General features: G+C 41.9%; 1 protein-coding gene across 2 annotated transcripts in view; it reads left to right on the forward strand.

The window, feature by feature from the left end:
- Positions 1 to 21,033, forward strand: part of TMEM87B (transmembrane protein 87B) — a 72,038-nt gene that overhangs the window by 17,565 nt on the left and 33,440 nt on the right. Inside the window, exons 5-11 of one of the 2 annotated variants that reach the window (XM_074397039.1) lie at positions 2,366 to 2,416; positions 5,193 to 5,283; positions 9,331 to 9,392; positions 9,609 to 9,792; positions 12,495 to 12,594; positions 16,647 to 16,740; positions 20,032 to 20,102. In XM_074397039.1, coding sequence (XP_074253140.1) covers positions 2,366 to 2,416; positions 5,193 to 5,283; positions 9,331 to 9,392; positions 9,609 to 9,792; positions 12,495 to 12,594; positions 16,647 to 16,740; positions 20,032 to 20,102 — 653 coding nt within the window. The remainder of the gene's footprint in view (positions 1 to 2,365; positions 2,417 to 5,192; positions 5,284 to 9,330; positions 9,393 to 9,608; positions 9,793 to 12,494; positions 12,595 to 16,646; positions 16,741 to 20,031; positions 20,103 to 21,033) is intronic. The other variant, XM_039463445.2, reaches the window with a different exon arrangement.

The raw sequence follows: 21,033 nt of genomic DNA on the forward strand, positions 1-21,033 counted from the left end.
TTTTTTTTTTTTTTTTTGAGACAGAGTCTCACTCTGTTGCCCAGGCTGGAGGGCAGTGGTGTGATTTCAGCTCACTGCAACCTCTGTCTCCCAGGTTCAAGCAATTCTCCTGCCTCAGCCTCCTGAGTAGCTGGGAGTACAGGCATCCACCATCACACCCAGTTAATTTCTATATTTTTAGTAGAGATGGGATTTCGCCATGTTGGCAAGGCTGGTCTCAAACTCCTGACCTCAGGTGATCCACCTGCCTCGGCCTCCCAAACTGCTGGGATTACAGGTGTGAGCCACCGCACCCAGCCGAGATCTTCTTAACATTTCAATGTGGGCATTTAGTGCTATAAATTTCCCTCTTAACACTGCCCTAGCTGGGTCCTAGAGATTCTGGTCTGTTGTATCTTTGTTCTCATTAGTTTCAAAGAACTTCTTGATTTCTGCCTTAATTTCATTATTTACCCAAAAGTCATTCAGGAGCAGGTTTTTAATTTCCATGCAATTGTATGGTTTTTGAGAGATTTTCTTAATCTTGATTTTCAATTTTATTGTGCTGTGGTCTGAGAGAGTAGTTGGTATGATTTTGGTTCTTTTGCATTTACTGAGCATTGCTTTATTTTTGATTTTGTGGCCAATTTTAGAGTATGTGCCATGTGGAGATGAGAAAAGTGTATGTTCTGTTATTTTGGGGTCAGGAGTTGTGTAGATGTCTATCAAGTCTATTTGATCCAGTGTTGAGTTCAGGTTCTGAATATCTTTGTTAATTTTCTCAGTGATCTGTCTAATACTTTCAGTTGGGTGTTGAAGTCCCTCACTATTATCATGTGGGAGTCTAAGTCTCTTTAAATGTCTCTAAGAACTTGCTTTATGAATCTGGATGCTCCTGTGTCGAGTGCGTATATATTTAGGATAGTTCAGTCTTCTCTTTGAATTGAACCCTTTACTATAACATAATGCTCTTCTTTGTCTTTTTTGATCTTTCTTGATGTAAAGTCTGTTTTGTCTGAAATTAGGCCTGCAACTACTGCTTTTTTCTCTTTTCTATTTGCTTCGTAGATTTTTCTCCAATATTTTTTTCTCCAGTTTTTATTTTGAGCCTATGAGTGTCATTGCATGTGAGATGGGTCTCTTGAAGATGGCAAACCATTGGGTGTTACTTCTTTATGGCAAACCATTGGGTCTTGCTTCTTTATCCAGCTTGACACTTTGTGCCTTTTAATTGGGGCTTTTAGTATGGATATTGTGGATTTGATCCTGTCATTGTGTTGTTAGCTGGTTATTATGCAGACTCATTTGTGTGGTTATAGTGTCACTGGTTTGTGTACTTAAGTGTGTGATTTTTTTTTTTTTTTTTTTTTTTTTTTGAGACGGAGTTTTCACTCTTGTTACCCAGGCTGGAGTGCAATGGCGCGATCTCGGCTCACCGCAACCTCCGCCTCCTGGGTTCAGGCAATTCTCCTGCCTCAGCCTCTTGAGTAGCTGGGATTACAGGCACGCGCCACCATGCCCAGCTAATTTTTTGTATTTTTTAGTAGAGACGGGGTTTCACCACGTTGACCAGGATGGTCTCGATCTCTTGACCTCGTGATCCACCCGCCTCGGCCTCCCAAAGTGCTGGGATTACAGGCTTGAGCCACCGCGCCCCGCCAAGTGTGTGTTTTGTAGTGGCTGGTAATGGTCTTTCCATATTTAGTGCTTCTTTCAGGAGCTCTTGTAAGGCAGATCTGAATGAATTCCCACACCATTTGCTTGTCTATAAAGGATCTTATTTCCCCTCACTTGGGAAGCTTAGTTTGGCTGGACATAAAATTCTTGGTTGGAATTTCTTTTCTTTAAGAAGTTGAACATAGGCCTCCAATCTCATCTTCTTTTAGGGTTTCTGCTGAGAGGTTTGCTGTTAATCTGATGGGCTTTCCTTTGTGGGTGACCTGACCTTTATTTCTAGGTGCCTTTAATGTTTTTTCTTTCATTTTGACCTTGGAGAATCTGATGATTTATGTCTCTTGGGGATGATATTCTTGTAAAGTATCTTGTGGGGGTTCTTTGTATTTCCTGAATTTGAAGGTTGACCCCTCTAGCTAGGTTGGGGAAGTCCTCATGGATGATATACTAAAATAAGTTTTTTAAGCTGCTTCCATTCTCCCCATCTCTTTCAGGACTGTCAGTGAGTCTCAGATTCAGTCTCTTTATATGATGGGGTAATTTTTCAAAAGCAAAGCTTTGTTACTTGTGATTGGGATACAGTGAGATTTGTGCTTTGATGTTTAGCTTTTAATTCTTAATTTTTCTTCTAACTTTTTTCTTAATGATTAAAACAGTTTTTCTCTGTAGAAATGCAGCAATATAAAATGGCATTGTTTACTCTTTTTTCCAGAATAAAGAACTAATAGATATCAGAAATGTTTCAAACCAGGAAAGATCAATGGTAAGCAGTTTGATTTGTCTTTAAATCAAATATACACAAGTTAACTTAAGACTGAAAAAAGTTGCTGATAGGTGCTTTGAGAGTGATATAAAGTAGGGTTATTAGAATTGTGGTGAAAAAAGGAAGCATTGTTTAAAACCATATGGTTTCAGGCCAGGTGTGGTAGCTCATGCCTGCAATCCCAGTACTTTGAGAGGCTGAGACAGGTGGATTGCTTGAGGCCAGGAGTTTGAGACCAGCCTGGCCAACATGGCAAAGCCTCATCTCTACTAAAAATATGAAAATTAGCCAGGAATGGTGGCACATGCCTGTAATCTCAGCTACTGGGGATACTGAGGCATGAGAATCGCTTGAACCTAGGAGGCAGAGGTTGCAGTGAGCTGAAATTGCACCACTGAACTCTAGCCTGGGTGACAGAACAAGAATTTCTCAAAGAAAGAGTTTTCTTATATATGTCTATGTGAGTTTTGTATATGCTATTTCTATCTTTGTCTAAAAATCTTTTTAAAGTAATTTAAGATGAATTTCTATGCAGCCTTTCTTTTCTTTAAAAAATAAAATTCTACCTCTAAATGTCTAAGATAGCATACCAATGGGCTGTGATTGTCATTAAGGATTTAAAGAAACAAACCATGAATTAAGCATGTGGGAGGGAAATTTTATCATTTTGGGGAATTACTAAAAGTCAGAAGACTGAGTAAGAGCCCAAAAGGGTTGGGAATTCTATGTAGGGACTGAAAGCAGGGAGATTATAATGTTTGCTTATATACTATGACTCTTCATGTTTTGTCTTCAGCCATCTGAAAGAAGTCTGATAATGGAAAGGCACTCACTCTGCAGTGGCCAGGACAAACTTTGTACAAAATCTGTCATGATGAGGAATAGGAAATGAAAGAAATGGAAAGGAAGTATTCGGGAAAGTGGAGTATAAAAAGTGTGTTCCAGCTGGGTGCGGTGGCTCATGCCTGTAATGCCAGCACTTTGGGAGGCCGAAGCAGGCAGATCACCTGAGGTCAGGAGTTCAAGGCCAGCCTGGCCAACATGGTGAAACCCCGTCTCTACAAAAATACAAAAAGTAGCCAGGCATGATGGCAGGTGCCTATAATCCTAGCTACCCTGGAGGCTGAGGTGGAAAATCATTTGAACCCATGAGGCAGAGGTTTCAGTGAGCTGAGATAATGCTGTTGCCCTACAACCTGGGCGACAGATCAAGACTCATTCTCAAAAAAAAAAAAGTGGTCCAGGTCAGGGGTACAGTGACTCATGCCTGTAATCCCAGCACTTTGGGAGGCCAAGGCGGGCGATCACAAAGTCAAGATATCCAGACCATCCTGGCCAACATGGTGAAACCCCATCTCTACTAAAAATACAAAAATTAGCTGGGTATGGTGGCAAACACCTGTAGGCCCAACTACTCGGGAAGCTGAGGCAGGAGAATTGCTTGAACCCGGGAAGCAGAGGTTGCAGTGAGCCGAGATCATGCCTCTGCACTCCATCCTGGCAACAGAGCAAAACTCTGCTTCAAAAAAAGAGTGTGGTCCAGTTATGGGAGGGAACTGGAGAATTTACAAGCATTACAGTAGGAAGTTTTTCCTTAGTGGAACTGCAGGTAACATAGTACCTTAAGAAATTTGAATCATTTTGCTTATATACTTAATCTGTGTCATTTCTGGCAATGTTATCTAACTTCCTCTTACCCCAATTAAATTTAAAAACCACAAATTAGGCCAGGCATGGTGGCAGGCACCTATAATCCCAGCTACTCAGAGGCTGAGGCACGAGAATTGTTTGAACCCAGGAGGTGGAGGTTGCAGTGAGCCAAGATCGCATCACTGTACTCCAACTTGTGTGAGAGTGAGACTCCATCTCAATAAATAAATAAATAATAAAAACCACATATTTAAGTAAAACAAGGTGTTTGATAATGTTGAGATCAATATGAGAAGAGTAACATTAGAAACAAAGTGTTTTTTTGAGATGCAATCTCTCTCCGTCACCCATGCTGAAGTTCAGTGGTGAGCTCGCTTCAACCTTCACCTCCCTGGTTCAAGAAGTTCTCCTGCCTCAGCCTCCCAAGTAGCTGGAACTACAGGAGCCTACCACCACGCCTGGCTAATTTTTGTATTTTTAGTAGAGACAGGGTTTTATCACATTGGTCAGGGTGGTTTTAAACTCCTGAGCTCGTGATCCACCCACCTTGGCCTCCCAAAGTGCTAGGATTACAGGTGTGAGCCACCCTGCTTAGCCCTAGAAAAAGTTTTTTATTGATAATATTAAACAATGTATAGAACAGTAATATTAGGGGGAACCTGTAAAAATATAAAAGATAGAAAACATTAAAGAATGAGAGAAACTTCTTTTCTCCTTTACTTTTGGGAGGATGGTGGCTAAAAAATAAGAGAAATAGCTGTTCTTCCACTTCCTGCCTTTCCTTTTCTGTTTATTTGTTTTTGTGTGTGTGTTTTTTAAAAGTTACCCAATACGGCTGGGCACAGTGGCTCACACCTGTAATCCCAGCCCTTTGGGAGGCCAGAGGCCAAGGCAGGAGGATCGCATTAGGTCAGGAATTTGAGACCAGCCTGGGGAACATGGTGAGACCCCCCCCATCTCAAAACAAAACAAAACAAAAGAAAAACAGAAGGGAAAAGTTAAAATATAGAAAGTTGAAAAAGTAACCCAATTCAATTATTTTAAAATATGGCAAACAGTTGTTCATCTAGGTTATATAGCAATTTGTTAAAAATAACATGAAGAATTTTTTTTCCTTCTATTTCAGGATGTGGTGGCCAGAACACAAAAAGATGGGTTTCATATCTTTATTGTTTCCATTAAAACAGAGAATACAGATGCAAGCTGGAATTTGAATGGTATAGTTAAACTGCATGCATGTTTACTATCTGCATTTTCTGTATTCTGTATTTTTGTCACTGACCTGAGTCTACATTCTGTTTCAAATACAACATTCAAAAATGAATTTCTATTAATCATACATTTATTTTAGATACTTAAAATGTAACATTAAGCTCTCAATACTATTTTTTGACAGATTGAAAATTTTACTATGTTAATTTAAGAAATTTTTAAAATTTCAGACTTCGTAGTGGGATATAAAATTCTCCATTCTTTCAGGTTAAAACAATTTTCTAACGTGGAAATATGTAGGCAACATGTTAGTTGTATTTTCAAGTAGGTTGTATTCTTTGTTTCTTGAAAATGGCCATCATCAGGGGTTTAAGATTTTTATCATTTGGTAAATTTCATTTTAAAGGATCTGTCTGTAGCCTAGGAGTAGAAGCAGCATATCTGCCAGCATGTGGCTTCTGTGGTCTGTGAGGCACCCCCACCTCTGTAAGTTAGACCCTCTGTGCCATGTTAACCTGTGGTTCCTTAGTGCCAGAAAAGTAGACTCACAATAAGCAACTTTCAAGAGAATGAATGCTTTCACGTTTTCTAGAATCACTTTGGCTGACATTTTCCATAGTGGGTATCTACTGGGTCAGTAGTAGCCAGTCAGCCTGTGAGGGCCCTGGGGATTTGATATTGCCCCAATTCAGCCAGTCGGGGCAGAAACCATTGAGATGAGGTAGGTATTGCTGCAGAGGAGGTATGGTCTGGTGTACTGCATGGCCCGTGGAGGGAAGCTGGCAAGGTGGCTGCTCTGGAAAAGTGTGAGATAAGCCTTCCTTCTGGAGATGGCATCATGAGCCAGACCGTGCCAAGTAAAGGAAGCAGGGGCCCTGAGGCCATTCTGTCACCTAGCTATCTTAGTCTGTTTGTGCTGCTATCACAGAATACTTGACACTGGGTAATTTACAAAGAGCAGACATTTATTTCCCTGCAGTTCTGCAGGCTGGAATGTCCAAGATCAAGATGCTAGCAAGTTCAGTGTCTAGTTAGGGCTCTGGTATCTGCTTCCAAGATGGCACCTTAAATGATATGTTCTCACACAGCAGAAAGGATAGAAAGGCAGGAAGCACAAAAGGGGACAACCACTGTGCCCTCACAGGGTGGAGGCAGAAGAGCAAAGAAGGGCCTAAACTAGTTCCCTCCAGGTCTTTTGTTAGGCATTAATCTATCCCAAAAGGCCCCATCTCAATACCACCACAATGAGGATGAAGCTTTAATTAATTTTGGGGGACATTCAGACCATAGCACTAGCATTGTGCCTGCTTCTTTCTCAGGCATTGTGTCTTTTCTCCTGACTTCAGTGGGGAGTTTTGAGCCCCTGCTAGTTAGTAGCTGGAACTGTTGCTGAGCCCTGCATGTACTTGGCATGTACTTGGGACTGTTTTGCGATGTACTTGGCACTTGGTTTATTATTGCTGTCTGAGACAAAACCCAAACTAGATGTGTGAGTTTGGTAATTTATTCCAAGTAACGTCATGGAAGATAAAGTCCTCAGTGAGATCAGTGAATTAGCAAGGGGGCCAGTCTGAGGTTTTCTTTGGTAGCTAGGACTACTCTGCTTCTGATATGATCAGATTTGGCACAGGTTTTTAGAATGGCATATATACAAGTAAAGATATCTCTTTTTTTCTTTTTATTGTAAACTGACAATTATAATGATATAAATGTATGAGGTACAAAGTGATGTTATAATCTATAAATACACTGTGGAATAATTAAATCAAGCTAGTTAACATATTCATCACCCCAGATGCTTAACATTCTTTGTGGTGAGAACATTTGAAATGTACTCTCTTAGCAATTTTGAAACATACGGTACTCTGTTAACTATTCACCATGTTGTGCAATAGAGCTCAAAAAAAGAAAAAGCTTACTTCTCCTCTCTGAGATTGTTTTTACCCTTGGACAGTCATCTCCCCATGCCTTCCACCCCCCAGCCTCTGTACCCACCATCCTGCTCTCCTTCTAGGCATTTGATTGTTTCAGATTCCACATGTAAGTGAAAATGTGCAGTATTTGTCTTTCTGTGCCGGACTTATTTCACTCAACACAATGTTTTCCAGTTCCATCCATGTTGTTGCAAATGACAGAATTTTCTTTTTAAAGGCTGAATGGTATTTCATTGTGTATATATACATATTTTCTTCTTCCGTTCATCTGTTAATGGACCCTTAGGTTGATTGTGTAACTTCACTACTGTGAATAGTGCTGCAGTGAACATGGGGGTGCAGACAACTCTTTGACAAACTGATTTTAGATCTTTTGGGTAAATAGTAAAGTGGGATTACTGGATTATATGGTAATTCTGTTTTTAGTTTTTCGAGGACCTTCCATATTGTTTTTTATAATGGCTGCACTAATTGACATTTTCACCAACAGTATACAAAACGTCCCTTTTCTCCATATCTTCACCAGCACTTCCTGTCTTTCATCTTATTGATAAAAGCCATTCTGACAAGTGTGAAATGATATTGGGGTTTTAATTTGCATTTCTTTAGATGTTGAACATTTTTCATATATTAATATCAGTTGATCATTTATATGTCTTCTTTTTTTTTTTTTTTTTTTTTTAAGACGGAGTTTTCACTCTAGTTACCCAGGCTGGAGTGCAATGGCGCGATCTCGGCTCACTGCAACCTCCGCCTCCTGGGTTCAGGCAATTCTCCTGCCTAAGCCTCCTGAGTAACTGGGATTACAGGCATGTGCCACCATGCCCAGCTAATTTTTTGTATTTTTAGTAGACACGGGGTTTCACCATGTTGACCAGGATGGTCTCGATCTCTCAACCTCGTGATCCACCCGCCTCGGCCTCCCAAAGTGCTGGGATTACAGGCTTGAGCCACTGCGCCCGGCTATATGTCTTCTTTTGAGAAATGTCTATTTAGGTCCCTTGCCCTTTTTTTTGTTTTTTTGAGACAGGAGCTTGCTTTGTCACCCAGGCCAGAGTGCAGCAGCAGCATCTCAGATCACTGCAACCTCCGCCTTCTGGGTTCAAGTGAGTCTCCTGCCTCAGCCTCTCAAGTAGCCAGGAGTATAGGTGCAAGCCACCACACTTGGCTAATTTTTTTATTTTTAGTAGGGATGGGGTTTCACCATATTGGCTAGGCTGGTCTCCATCTCCTGACTGCAAGTGATTCCCCCACCTCAGTCTTCCTAAGTGCCGGGATTAGAGGCATGAGTCATCATGCCCAGCCCCTTGCCCATTCTTTCAGTTGGGTTTTTTGTTTCCTTGCTATTGAGTTGTTTGAGCTTATATATTTTGGATATTAATTCCTTCTTGGATATATGGCTTGCAAATTTTATCTGTCAGTCTCTAAGTTGTTTATGTCTACTGTTGTTTCCTTTGCTGCACATATGCTTTTTATATTGATGTAATCCCATTTGTCTGTTTTGGCTTTTGTTGCCTGTGCTTCTGGCATCAAATCTAAAAAACCATTGCTCAGACCAGTGTTGTGTAGTATTCTCCCTATGTTTTCTTCTAGCAGTTTTAGAGGTTCTGGTTTTACAGTAAAGGTATCTTATTAAATTTACATAATCAAATAATTACTAATTGTTCAATACCGTATATGTGCTACATAAAAATTCAGCATTTGTTAGTGTGATTTGTATTCTTGGAGTCTTCTGGGAAATGAGCTTACATTTAAAGACTTAAGACTGACTGTTGCCGGGCGTGGTGGCTCAAGCCTGTAATCCCAGCACTTTGGGAGGCCGAGGCGGGTGGATCACGAGGTCGAGAGATCGAGACCATCCTGGTCAACATACTGAAACCCCGTCTCTACTAAAAATACAAAAAATTAGCTGGGCATGGTTGTGCGTGCCTGTAATCCCAGCTACTCAGGAGGCTGAGACAGGAGAATTGCCTGAACCCAGGAGGCGGAGGTTGCGGTGAGCCGAGATCGCGCCACTGCACTCCAGCCTGGGTAACAAGAGCGAAACTCGGTCTCAAAAAAAAAAAAAAAAAAAAAAAGACTGACTGTTAATTAACTCTCTCTTCTTCTCTCTCTCAGTTTCTCTTTCTATGATTGGGCCTCATGGATATATCTCTGCATCAGATTGGCCCCTAATGATTGTGAGTATTTCTCATCATTTTTTCCTTTTTAAAAAATGAATTTTATACCTTAAGGGCTTTGTGGTAGTAATTCCTCAGTAGCTAATGCTTTGACATGTCGTCTATTTCTGGTTCTAGAGTGACTAGAAAATGAAAGGTTGGATATCTGAATGTAGAAGTGCCAACTTTCAAGTGGTCAGAAGACTTAACTGACTAAAATTGCTTCTCTTTCTACAGTTTTACATGGTGATGTGTATTGTTTACATATTATATGGCATACTCTGGCTGATGTGGTCTGCCTGTTATTGGAAAGATATATTAAGAATACAGTTCTGGATTGCAGCTGTTATTTTCCTAGGAATGCTTGAAAAAGCAGTTTTTTATAGTGAATACCAAAACATCAACAGCACTGGACTGTCAAGTAAGTTTTGGCTGTCTCTGTAAATACAGTATGATCTAAGAATTTCCCAGCGTTTGGGAACAGAGGTGTGGGAGGCCCCATCTGAACAGTGGTTTAGTAACAGCCATATACAGATGAGAAGGGAAGCCAAGAAGAGAATGTCAGAGTAGGCCTCTGATCTGGTCTAGTATGTGTCCTCTCTTCATTATCTGTTTTCCTTCTTGTTAACTTTCCCCTCACTTTCCTCCTGGGAAAAATAAAACTCCCATTCCCTAAGGTTCAGCTTGAATTAAAACAGTACAAAGTTCTGGACAGGGAGATTTCAGGTGCTGTCAGTTTTTTTTAACATATTTCTCATTCCCACCACATCTTCTTTTCCTTCTCCCCCCGCCAAAAAAAGAAACGTTCAACTTGGATTGAAACAGCACAAAGTTCTGGACAGGTGGATTTCAGGTGCTGTCAATCCTTTTAACATATTTTTCCTTCCCCCCACATCTTCTTTTCCTTCTCCTCCAAAAAAGGAAAGAAAGGAGGTTGGCCACAGGGAGTAAACTCAGGGGTGCTGAAATGGATGGTGCCTGCAGCCTCCTTGCGCTCTCCCCACCTCTTTATTCCTGCAAAGATCTTCATATGACCAGTAGAGGCACCATCACGGTTTATACAGTGCAATATGTGAGGCAGGGAGGGCATACAGCTGGGCATCCTCAGATGCATGCCCCAGACTTCTAGAAAGTAGATTTCAAAAAAGCCAGAGAAGTAAAGGTACAGCTCTCCCACCGAACCTTTGGAAAGAAAGCAGCTCAAAGGGGTTGAGCGAGCTCAAGAGTGTACTTCTGAGTGACCAGTTACATATGATCTTGGTGCAGATTTTCAAAGGGCATGATTTTGTCTGTTATTTATTGATTGATTGATTGACAAGGTCTTGATCTGTTGCCCAGACTGGAGTTCAGTGGTGCAATTTCAGCTCACTGCAACCTTGACCTCCAGGCCCAAATGATCCGCCCACCTCAGCCTCTGGAGTAGCTGGCACTATGTGTCTGTTACTTATTTTAAAATACTCTAGAAGAAAAAATGAACTAGACTATAGATGAAACAAATTTGGCATAACATTGCTAATTATTGACGCTGCATGATGGGTACATGGGAAATTATATTGCTTTCTCTCTTTTGGGGAGTATTTGAAATTTCCCCAAATAAAAAGTTAAAAAGGGCATGTACCAAAGAATAAAGAAAGGGCAAACATCCAGGGATGTGTATTAGAGATATCACTACTCTGTAGGAAGTTTTTAATGGGGGGTGTGTGTGTATGTGCATGCATGTGTGTGCACACGCGCACACTAAACCAGATGTTGAAGGAAGGCTAGGTCTGCTGCTTCGGATTGAAGCATTCCTAATGTAGAGAAGGCAGTTCTGATAAGTTGCTGTTAGTGGTTGTAATCTCTTATTTAGTGAGGGTAAAGGGTGGCATGGACTTCAGTGAGGAGCACCAAAAACCTGACATCCATAAAGAGGTGAGAGGCCATCTGCCATCCTCAGGGAATCTAAGCTGTCCGAGATGGCACTAGAGGGCTTGGAAAAGATACCCAGACTGCTGTCAGGGTTTTTAGGGAGCCCCGTCCAATAGGAGAGGTGCCAAAAGACTGGTTAGGAGCTGATGTCCTTTCTGATTTTCCCAAGTGGGAATTCTGTGACAGGGGCTCTCTTGCCCAGCATTGATCCTGAAGCATCAAATTGAGAAAAATCATTAGAAGGATGAGAACCATTGATTGTTAGGACCCGACATGGGTACATTAAGAATAGATCATGTCAGACTAATTTTTTTTTTCTTTTGGGATGCTAGAATGACAGGAAAATGTAAACTTAGTATAGATGACTTCTTCAAGGCATTTGACGAGGTTTCTTGTGACTTCTTGTGGACAAGATGACTTGAAAACTGGTGGTGTAGCCATATCTAAAGAGTTCATGGAGATAATCACTGGTCAGTCTAGACCTGTGTTGTTCTCTGTTGTAGCCACAAGCCACATCTGAGTACTTAAGTAAAATTAAATAAAATTAAAAATTAGATTCCTCAGTTGTTCTAGCTTCATGTCAAGTGCTCAGTAGCCATAGGTGACCAGTGGCTGCTGTATTGGACAGCACAGAGGTAGACCACTTCCATCATTGCAAAACGGTCTCTGAGACAGCACTGGTCTGGAGCAATGGTTCTCATCCCTGGTTTTGCATCAGCATCACTTGAAGAACTTCAAAATGGTACCAGTGCCAGAGATTCTAAATAGCAGACCTAGGAATTGAGGGCAGTGTAGAGGCTTCCAGGCGATTCCAGTGTGCATCTAGGATTGGGAACCGTTGAGCTTGGAGGCTTTGAATGGTGCCTGTCTCACAGATTTTAGGCCTTGTTGATAGTTTATTCTAGTTGTGAATCTGTTGGTTTGTTCAACTAACATTATTTCGTGACTACGTAGACAGCATTCTCTTAAATTTTGTGGATGATGTGAGGCTGTGCCCAGTGAAGCTGATTAGGTAGATAGAGAGTGAACTCTTTAGTAGGGAGTGAATCCTTCACTGAAGTTTTCAAGTGTCAGTTGGATTCAATGACTCTTATATCAAATGTGGCTGATTAGTCTGAAGTCCAAATGTAGTTATACACAGGACACGTTGAGAATCTTGGTTGGCAGGCTTCCCAATGTACGCAAAGTGAATTATTTTACTTTTTTCTTCCTCAGCCCAAGGTTTATTGATATTTGCGGAGTTGATTTCTGCAATTAAGAGGACGTTGGCTCGCCTCCTTGTGATCATTGTGAGCCTGGGCTATGGCATTGTGAAGTAAGTGCTGGCACGTGGGAAAGATGCTGGGTCCCAGCCCATTGATTCAGTCTGCCTGCATTATGACCTTTGCGAAAATGGAACTTTTCAGTATTGTAATACAAATCCATTTGGGAAAAATCCACAAGAACACATTTTTAAAAGACTTCCACATACTTGCTATTTCATATTATTTTCCAATAAAGACCCTGAGTTTGTATTTCAATAACTTTATATAGTTAGATGAATAAATAATCAGCTTTAGGGATAATGGAAAATCTAAAATGATTCAAACAATTTTCAAACCCTTTTCTGTTTTTTAGACAGTACCATTAAGCTTTTATGGTCATATCTGAGTGTTGTAAGAGAGAGTACATTAAACACCAAGTCGGCAAAACTTCTGACTGAACCCTATCTGTCCTCTGAGGACCCTGCTTTTGGACCTTCTCCAGCATGTCTTTTCCCCCTCTGACCTGTGAATCACTGGGCATAACTATGGGAGAACTTGATTTCTTTTTTTTTTTTTTTTTTAATAAAATTTCTTTTTTTAAAGATGGGGTTTCACTATGTTGGTCAGGCTGGTCTTGAACTCCTGACCTCAGGTGATCCACCCGCTTTGGCCTCCAAAGTGCTTGGATTATAGGCATGAGCCACCGCACCCGGCCGACGAGAACTTGATTTCTATCCTTGTTGCATTTTTCACCATTCTTCCTGCTTCTTTCCTAAAACCCTGATTCCCAGAAGCTCGCTCTTCAGGCTGGATCACCTGCTGCATCTTGTGGCCACTGTGGGCTTCCAGGCCCTCCCTCATCCCTTAGCTTGTGGGCACTGACTTCACAGGTGTTATCTTCAGCATTTCATCTGTCAGAAGGCCCTGGGGTTTCAGGAGCCATGTGGAGGAACCTTTAAGTAACCTGACCTCACCTCCCTACCTCTCCTGCTCTTGGCTGTTACTGCGTTTCAGCTACTGATTCCCAGGATCGTTTTCTATACTTTATGTATAACTGTACGCTCTTCAAAATCTCAGTTTTAAGCAATCCACTTTTCAACTGTCGTCTCCTCTGTTTCCTGTTTACTTTCTCTAACATGTCAGCTTCAGTCATTTTTGACTGTACTGTGGCCTCTAGCCTTTTGACCCTGGCACGTTCCATTGTCCCGCCCATCTTACATCCTCACCTTCTTCCTTTTGGTTGGATTCCCTGGTTCAGTAGGACACTGACACCCAAAGACCCCTGCCTTTCTCTTTGTCAGCCTTCTTGACAAAACCTCAGCCTTGCTAAGTCCAGCTTTCCTTCTGCTTCAGGCTCCTACCCGAGCAGGGGAATTTGCCCAAAAAGAACCCTGGACTACACTGAGGGGGCCTGCTTTCCATTCATGACCCTCAGCTTCACACCTTCAGTGCTGCTGGCAGTTGTACTCAATCCCCTTGCCACTATTTTCTCACTCCTGTCTGCAGAAGACGATTTTACCCCTTCTCTCTCCTCAGGCCTCTCAGACTATCCCATCCCTCTCAGCTGACCTTGGGGTTTTTTTCACTGAGGAAGTAGAAGCCATCAGAGGAGAATTCCACTGCGTCTGTACCCTTAGACCCCGTTATTTCCCCCACATCTGGACCGCATGCACCACCACTTTCCTCCTCCTGATAGGCGTGGGCCAGCCCTGCCCTTGTGCCCACTCAACTGTGAGGGAAACTGCCCTAGTTTTTCCCTTTGTTCCTGGGCCTATTTCATAAAACAAAGGGCCCACTCAACTGTGAGGGAAACTGCTGGGTTTTATTTTCTCTTGCATCATCAGCTTTCCTGTCTGGTAGGTCACCACTATTGGCATCTCATTATTTCTACCATTTTTTTTTTTTTTTTTTTTTTTTTGAGACGGAGTTTTGCTCTTGTTGCCCAGGCTGGAGTGCAATGGCACGATCTCGGCTCACCGCAACCTCCGCCTCCTGGGTTCAGGCAATTCTCCTGCCTCAGCCTCCTGAGTAGCTGGGATTACAGGCACGCACCACCATGCCCAGCTAATTTTTTGTATTTTTAGTAGAGACGGGGTTTCACCATGTTGACCAGGATGGTCTCAATCTCTTGACCTCGTGATCCACCCACCTCAGCCTTCCAAAGTGCTGGGATTACAGGCTTGAGCCACCGCGCCCGGCTTTATTTCTACCATTTTTTAAAGCAAAGCCCTCCCTCTGCCCCACGTGGCCCTCTCCTCTGCTTCTACCTCATTCACCTTTCCCCTGCGCAGCATAACTTCTCACATGAGTAGTCTGTACCTCAGCCTCCCCAGTATTGCTCTATTGAGACAGCACTTGTCAAGGCCACCGTGACCTCCCCCTGCCATATCACACGGCCCTGCTCAGCTCTTGTCCAGGTGTCCCATGAGCAGCTTTAGTCGAGGGTTGCCAGCTTTGCCTGGTTTCCGGGAGCTTGTCTTTCATTCCCTCACATCACTGGCTGGCTGCTCCTCCCCGGCCTCCTCTGCTGCACCTTCCTGTGTTCCTGAGCTCCAGCCCCTTGGTACCCAAGCTCAGGCCTCTGCTCTGTGACTCACACCCACAGGCTCTCGTCCTGTATGCATGCCTGTTTGCTTGTGAGCTAGGGATTGGGAGTTAGCAGGATTTTTAGCCTGGAAGCCTTTATCCCCCAGGACTTTTAATGAGATTCTTTCTCAAATGCCTTTTGTGTTCTTAGCACAGTGTGGGAAACATGAAGGCCTCTTGTTGAGGAACCTCACAGTTCTGGTTATGAACATCAGATACCAACAGGTGCAGTGTTGTTACTGTGAAAGGAATAGGAGATTGAGTGAATGGGTACAGGCATAAACCCTTTTTGAATGAATCCCTTCATTGTTAGCTTGCTTAACTCAACTCATAAAGTGAGAGCAGTAACAGTTCTGGTTATTTGGAGGTTCTGGTTAGTTGTTTATAATGAATCAGAATAGTTTCCTTAGATTAGGTAAATAGTCTTAATTAAAAATGAGCTATGACCAATTATTTAATTTTTTACTTATATTTTGTTTTGAAATGACTATCTTAAATATTTTTCTTAAATCAGTTTTTTTTTCTAATTGCTCTGAGGGTTTTTGAGTAGCCTAAAATGTATATGCAAAAAATTCTGATTTGCAAATATGAAATTATTCTATTTTAAATTATTAATTGCAAAAACCACCATCTTTGCATTTTATCAACTCATTTATATTTCGAAAGAGCCAAAAATGGTTTGTTTGTTTTTTTTGGAGATAGTCTCCCTCTGTTGCTCAGGCTGAAGTGTAATGGTGCAGTCTTGGCTCACTGCAACCTCTGCCTTCCAAGTTCAAGCGATTCTCATGCCTCAGCCTCCCGAATAGCTGGCACTACAGGCATGAGCCAGCATGCTGGCTAATTTTTTGTATGTTTTAGTAGAGACGGAGTTTCACCATGTTGGCCAGTTTGGTATTGAACTCCTAAGCTCAAGTGATCACCTACCTTGGCCTCCCAAGGTGCTAGGATTACAGGCATGAGCCACTGGGCCTGGCCCAAAAATGTTATTTTCACTGTTTTCAGTTTAAAGAATGAAAATTAAATTCTGTTAGCACTCCTGTTCTGGTTGAGGCCAGTGATCAGAAAGGAGGTCATGGAGTTCCATCTCCTAATGTTGTGCTCTTTCTCTGCCCAAGTAATGAGACAAGTGAATTATCTCTGAAAAGATAGACCTTACGGAGAATTAAATTAGACTCTCTGCCAGTGGCACTTAGAAGCTGGCATTTACCTTCTTAGATTTCATCAGTCTACTCTTCCATTCTATAGAAACAGTACCTGAGTTATAGTCATTCTTTTGCTTGAATTTCAGCAGCAAAATCCTATGTGACCTTTGTGGCCTCCAAATATTGCTTCACAGGCATCAGTATGGCTTCAGGTTCTAGAGAAAGAGACCCTTTGTTCCTGGGCCTGTTTCCTAAAACAAACTACTTCAGAGCCAGGAACAGACTGATGTGATTAGATAGTGACTTCCTGGTACTGGAAATGGTGCCAGTTGCTGTGTTCAGGTGCATTTTACTCACCCATGCATTTTCTTTCTGTTTCCTCTTCCTGATTCCAGGCCTCGTTTAGGAACAGTCATGCACCGGGTGATTGGACTGGGGCTTCTTTACTTAATCTTTGCAGCTGTTGAAGGCGTGATGAGAGTCATTGGGGTAAAAACTACATAATTCTACTATCATCCTTTTTTGTTATTGTTGTGAAATGTGGTTTTACTTTGTATCTCCTGAGATGAATTTTTAGGTAGAAACTTGTGGAAAAGGCCCAATTTGAACTTTTCTTCTATGAGATGTTTCCCTTTTAAAATACCTCCTGAAAGACAAAATCTAGACAGAGTGCTTGTTAAGATGATACGACTGATTACGAAGGCATCACTTGATATCATCCCAGGTGTCAGTTCCATCCCAGAAATGTTCATGGTTATTCTTTTTTTTTTTTTTTTTTTAAATTATTATTTTTTTTATTGCATTTTAGGTTTTGGGGTACATGTGATGAACATGCAAGATTGTTGCATAGGTACACACATGGCAGTGTGCTTTGCTGCCTTCCGTCCCCTCACCTGTATCTGTCATTTCTCCCCATGCTATCTCTTCCCACCTCCCCACCCCCCACCCCTCCCCCATTTCCCCCCAACGGACCCCAGTGTGTAGTGCTCCCCTCCCTGTGTCCATGTGTTCTCATTGTTCAACACCCGCCTATGAGCGAGAATATATGGTGTTTGATTTTCTGCTCTTGTGTCAGTTTGCTGAGAATGATGGTTTCCAGGTTCATCCATGTCCCTACAAAGGACGTGAACTCATCGTTTTTGATGGCTGCATAATATTCCATGGTGTATATGTACCACATTTTCCCTATCCAGTCTATCATCGTTGGGCATTTGGGTTGGTTCCAGGTCTTTGCTATTGTAAACAGTGCCGCAATGAACATTCATGTGCACGTGTCCTTGTAGTAGAATGATTTATAATCCTTTGGATATATACCCAGTAATGGGATTGCTGGGTCAAATGGGATTTCTATTTTTAGGTCCTTGAGGAATCGCCACACTGTCTTCCACAATGGTTGAATTAATTTACATTCCCACCAACAGTGTAAAAGTGTTCCTATTTCTCCACATCCTCTCCAGCATCTGTTGTTTCCCGATTTTTTAATGATCGCCATTCTAACTGGTGTGAGATGGTATCTCAATGTGGTTTTGATTTGCATTTCTCTGATGACCAGTGATGATGAGCATTTTTTCATATGTTTGTTGGCCTCCTGTATGTCTTCTTTTGTAAAGTATCTGTTCATATCCTTCGCCCATTTTTGAATGGGCTTGTTTGTTTTTTTCTTGTAGATCTGCTTTAGTTCTTTGTAAATTCTTGATATCAGCCCCTGGTCAGATGGGTAGACTGCAAAAATTTTTTCCCATTCTGTTGGTTGCCGCATGGTTATTCTTTATAGAGAACATTTGTCTTTGCCATTGTGCAGCTGGTATACCTTAATATCATTCTTTTTTTTTTTTTTTTTTTTGTGAGACAGAGTTTCGCTCTTGTTACCCAGGCTGGAGTGCAATGGCGCGATCTCGGCTCACCGCAACCTCCACCCCCTGGGTTCAGGCAATTCTCCTGCCTAAGCCTCCTGAGTAACTGGGATTACAGGCATGCGCCACCATGCCCAGCTAATTTTTTGTATTTTTAGTAGAGACGGGATTTCACCATGTTGACCAGGATGGTCTCGATCTCTTGACCTCGTGATGCACCCGCCTCGGCCTCCCAAAGTGCTGGGATTACAGGCTTGAGCCACCGCGCCCGGCCCTTAATATCATTCTTAACCCTGGATTTTAAAATGTGTCAAGTGAACAGAAAGTTAATCACACCCATACAGTACATTTCATCACTCTTTTAAGCCTCATTGTTTATTCATTTTCTCTGACTCTTGGGGACTAGCTATTTTGAGGATTCAGGAGACCCTGCTATTGGAAGAGCCAGGAGGAAGTAGTGTTCAAGGGGAAGGTAACTCTGGCTATGTGAGCAGCAGCACTTTATTCTCTAGAGAAGTGTCAGTATTTATGTCTGCAAAACCCCTAGATTTCTAGCTTCAGTTTTTTACTCTTATTTTGTGTGGTTTTTTGTTTGTTTGTCTCATTGGTTGGTTGGTTGGTTAGTTGGCTGGTTGGTTGGTTGGTTGGTTTTAGAGACAAGGTCTCACTCTGTTGTCCAGGCTGGGGTACAGCGGCACACAGTCATGGTTCACTGCAGCCTCCAGCTCCTAGGCTTAAGCAATCCTCCCATCCCAGCCTCCCGAATAGCTGGGATTACAGGTGCAGGCCACCACACCCACCTAATTTTTGTATTTTTTGTAGAGGTGGGGGTCTCACTATGTTGCCAGGCTCTTGAGTTCCTGGCTGGCCTCAAGTGATCCTCTCACCTCAGCCTCCCACAGTACTGGGATTACAGATGTGAGCCACCACATCTGGTTGCTTCAGTTTTTTGAATACATGGTTGAGGACTGAGTGATTAAGAAGCTTATTATTATCTTACCTAATCTGAAGACCTTTGTCATTTTATCTAAAATGTCTTTTGGATTAGCTGTATAAATTGGATCATAAATATTTGTCCAATAATACTAAAAAGCCTCATTCTTCTCCCTTTTGTCTTTGGTACATCTGCATTCTGTGTTCAGTGCTCTTTTAGTCTTTGAGTATATTCATTTTCACCTTTGCATAATCGTGAAGAACTCTGCATTCTTACAACAAATAAATATTTGCCAGAAAGAAATAGAAAAGATAAGTATCCCACATGTAAATACAGTATGTATATTGTGTTCCTTTGAAATTTTATATAGCTTGTTGGCACACGCCTGTAATCCCAGCTACTTGGGAGGCTGAGGCAGGAGAATATCTTGAACCTGGGAGGCAGAGGTTGCAGTGAGCTGAGATTGCACCATTGCATTCCAGCCTAGGCAACAAGACTGGAGAGCAAAACTCCGTCTCCAAAAAGAAAAAATTTTACATAGCCAACATCTTAGTGACGTTTACATATGACTAGTCATAGTAAATATCTAACATGGATCTCCCCTTCACCTTTTTTTGTGTTCCTTCACAACATGGTCAGGAAAGATCAGGAGTTCATTTCATTAATAGTCCTGGGTATTGGTTTGGTATGGAGGAGAGAGATCGAAGTGGCTGGTGTTAGTGAGGTTGGGGACATGATGCTTTTTATTTGCCATTACATAATACAATTTTATGTTGCTATCATCAGATAAATTGATGACAATTGGCACTTGTTGCTACCAAAAAACAGGTCATTTCCCTGTACTTAGGCACAATTCTCTTAGGAAATTAAATCTTTTATGTGGCTTTGTAAAGTAATGAGATAAGCTAAATTATTTTTCTTCGTCAAATGATAATTGCCATAGTGTAATGAAACTGTTACATTCAGGTTTCTCCCCCTATTTTTATCTTTCAGGGTTCTAACCATTTAGCTGTTGTTGTTGGTGACATTATTTTAGCAGTTATTGACTCCATTTTTGTGTGGTTCATATCCTTTACTGTGTCCTTCAAAATAGTTCGTTGTCTCATTAAAATCAGATTACATGTAATTTGTAATAACAAATAGAATGATAGAAAGAAATACAAGTACACATTTTTGTTACCTCAATACAAGAGTTTAGTTGAAGATGAAAAAGTAGCAATACCCCCAACAAGGAAAATATTTATTTTTTCTCTGTAGTTTAGCAGACAGTTCGTGCTCATGCTCAGTATGTGCCCCATACTGACGAGGCATGGGTGAAAAGATGTTGTCCCCAAATTGAAGGAATTCACAAGCTTGTAGGGGAGACAGATGCATAACTAGCAGCAATATAGCAGTAGTAGTTTCCATCTTAGAGAGTGCTGTGCCAGCAGGGGAAGAGAGAAGTTAATGCTGGCATAAAAATCCGGAAAGACTTCACAGAGATGGCAACATTTAAATTGAGACTGGAAAGACAAGTAGGGGTTTACTATTAATAAGAAGGGCATTAGGGAAGGAGGTATTCTAAGAAGAATTGAGGGGAGCAAATAGTTGAAGCAGGAAAACACAGGGAGACAGTGGCAGAATGTCCAGGAAAGCCTGCCTGTGGGTGGACCTGCATGGGAGAGCCTTGGCAGGCAGTTCAGGGAAGGGTGGCAGGGCACGCTCAAGAACTGAGTGCCTTCCAGAGGCAGGGACTGGAGAGGAATTGAAGCTGCACAGGTGAGTAACGTAATGAAACCTGTGTCAGAGAGAACTCTCGTGACAGAAGAAGATGACGTGGGAAAGGAGAGTCTAGAGGTAGGAAGGTGAGTCAGTATTCCTTTGCCTTTGCAGTGATCCAAAGAAAAGATGGTAAGGGTCAGAAATAGGGTAGGGGATATTGGAAGAAGAGCCCATGTGATAGACTTGCTAGCAATGGGTGGCCAGAGAAGGGAGAGAAGGCTCTGAAGAGGTCTT

Source organism: Saimiri boliviensis, chromosome 1, assembly GCF_048565385.1.
Source record: "Saimiri boliviensis isolate mSaiBol1 chromosome 1, mSaiBol1.pri, whole genome shotgun sequence".
NCBI classification, from domain to species: domain Eukaryota; kingdom Metazoa; phylum Chordata; class Mammalia; order Primates; family Cebidae; genus Saimiri; species Saimiri boliviensis.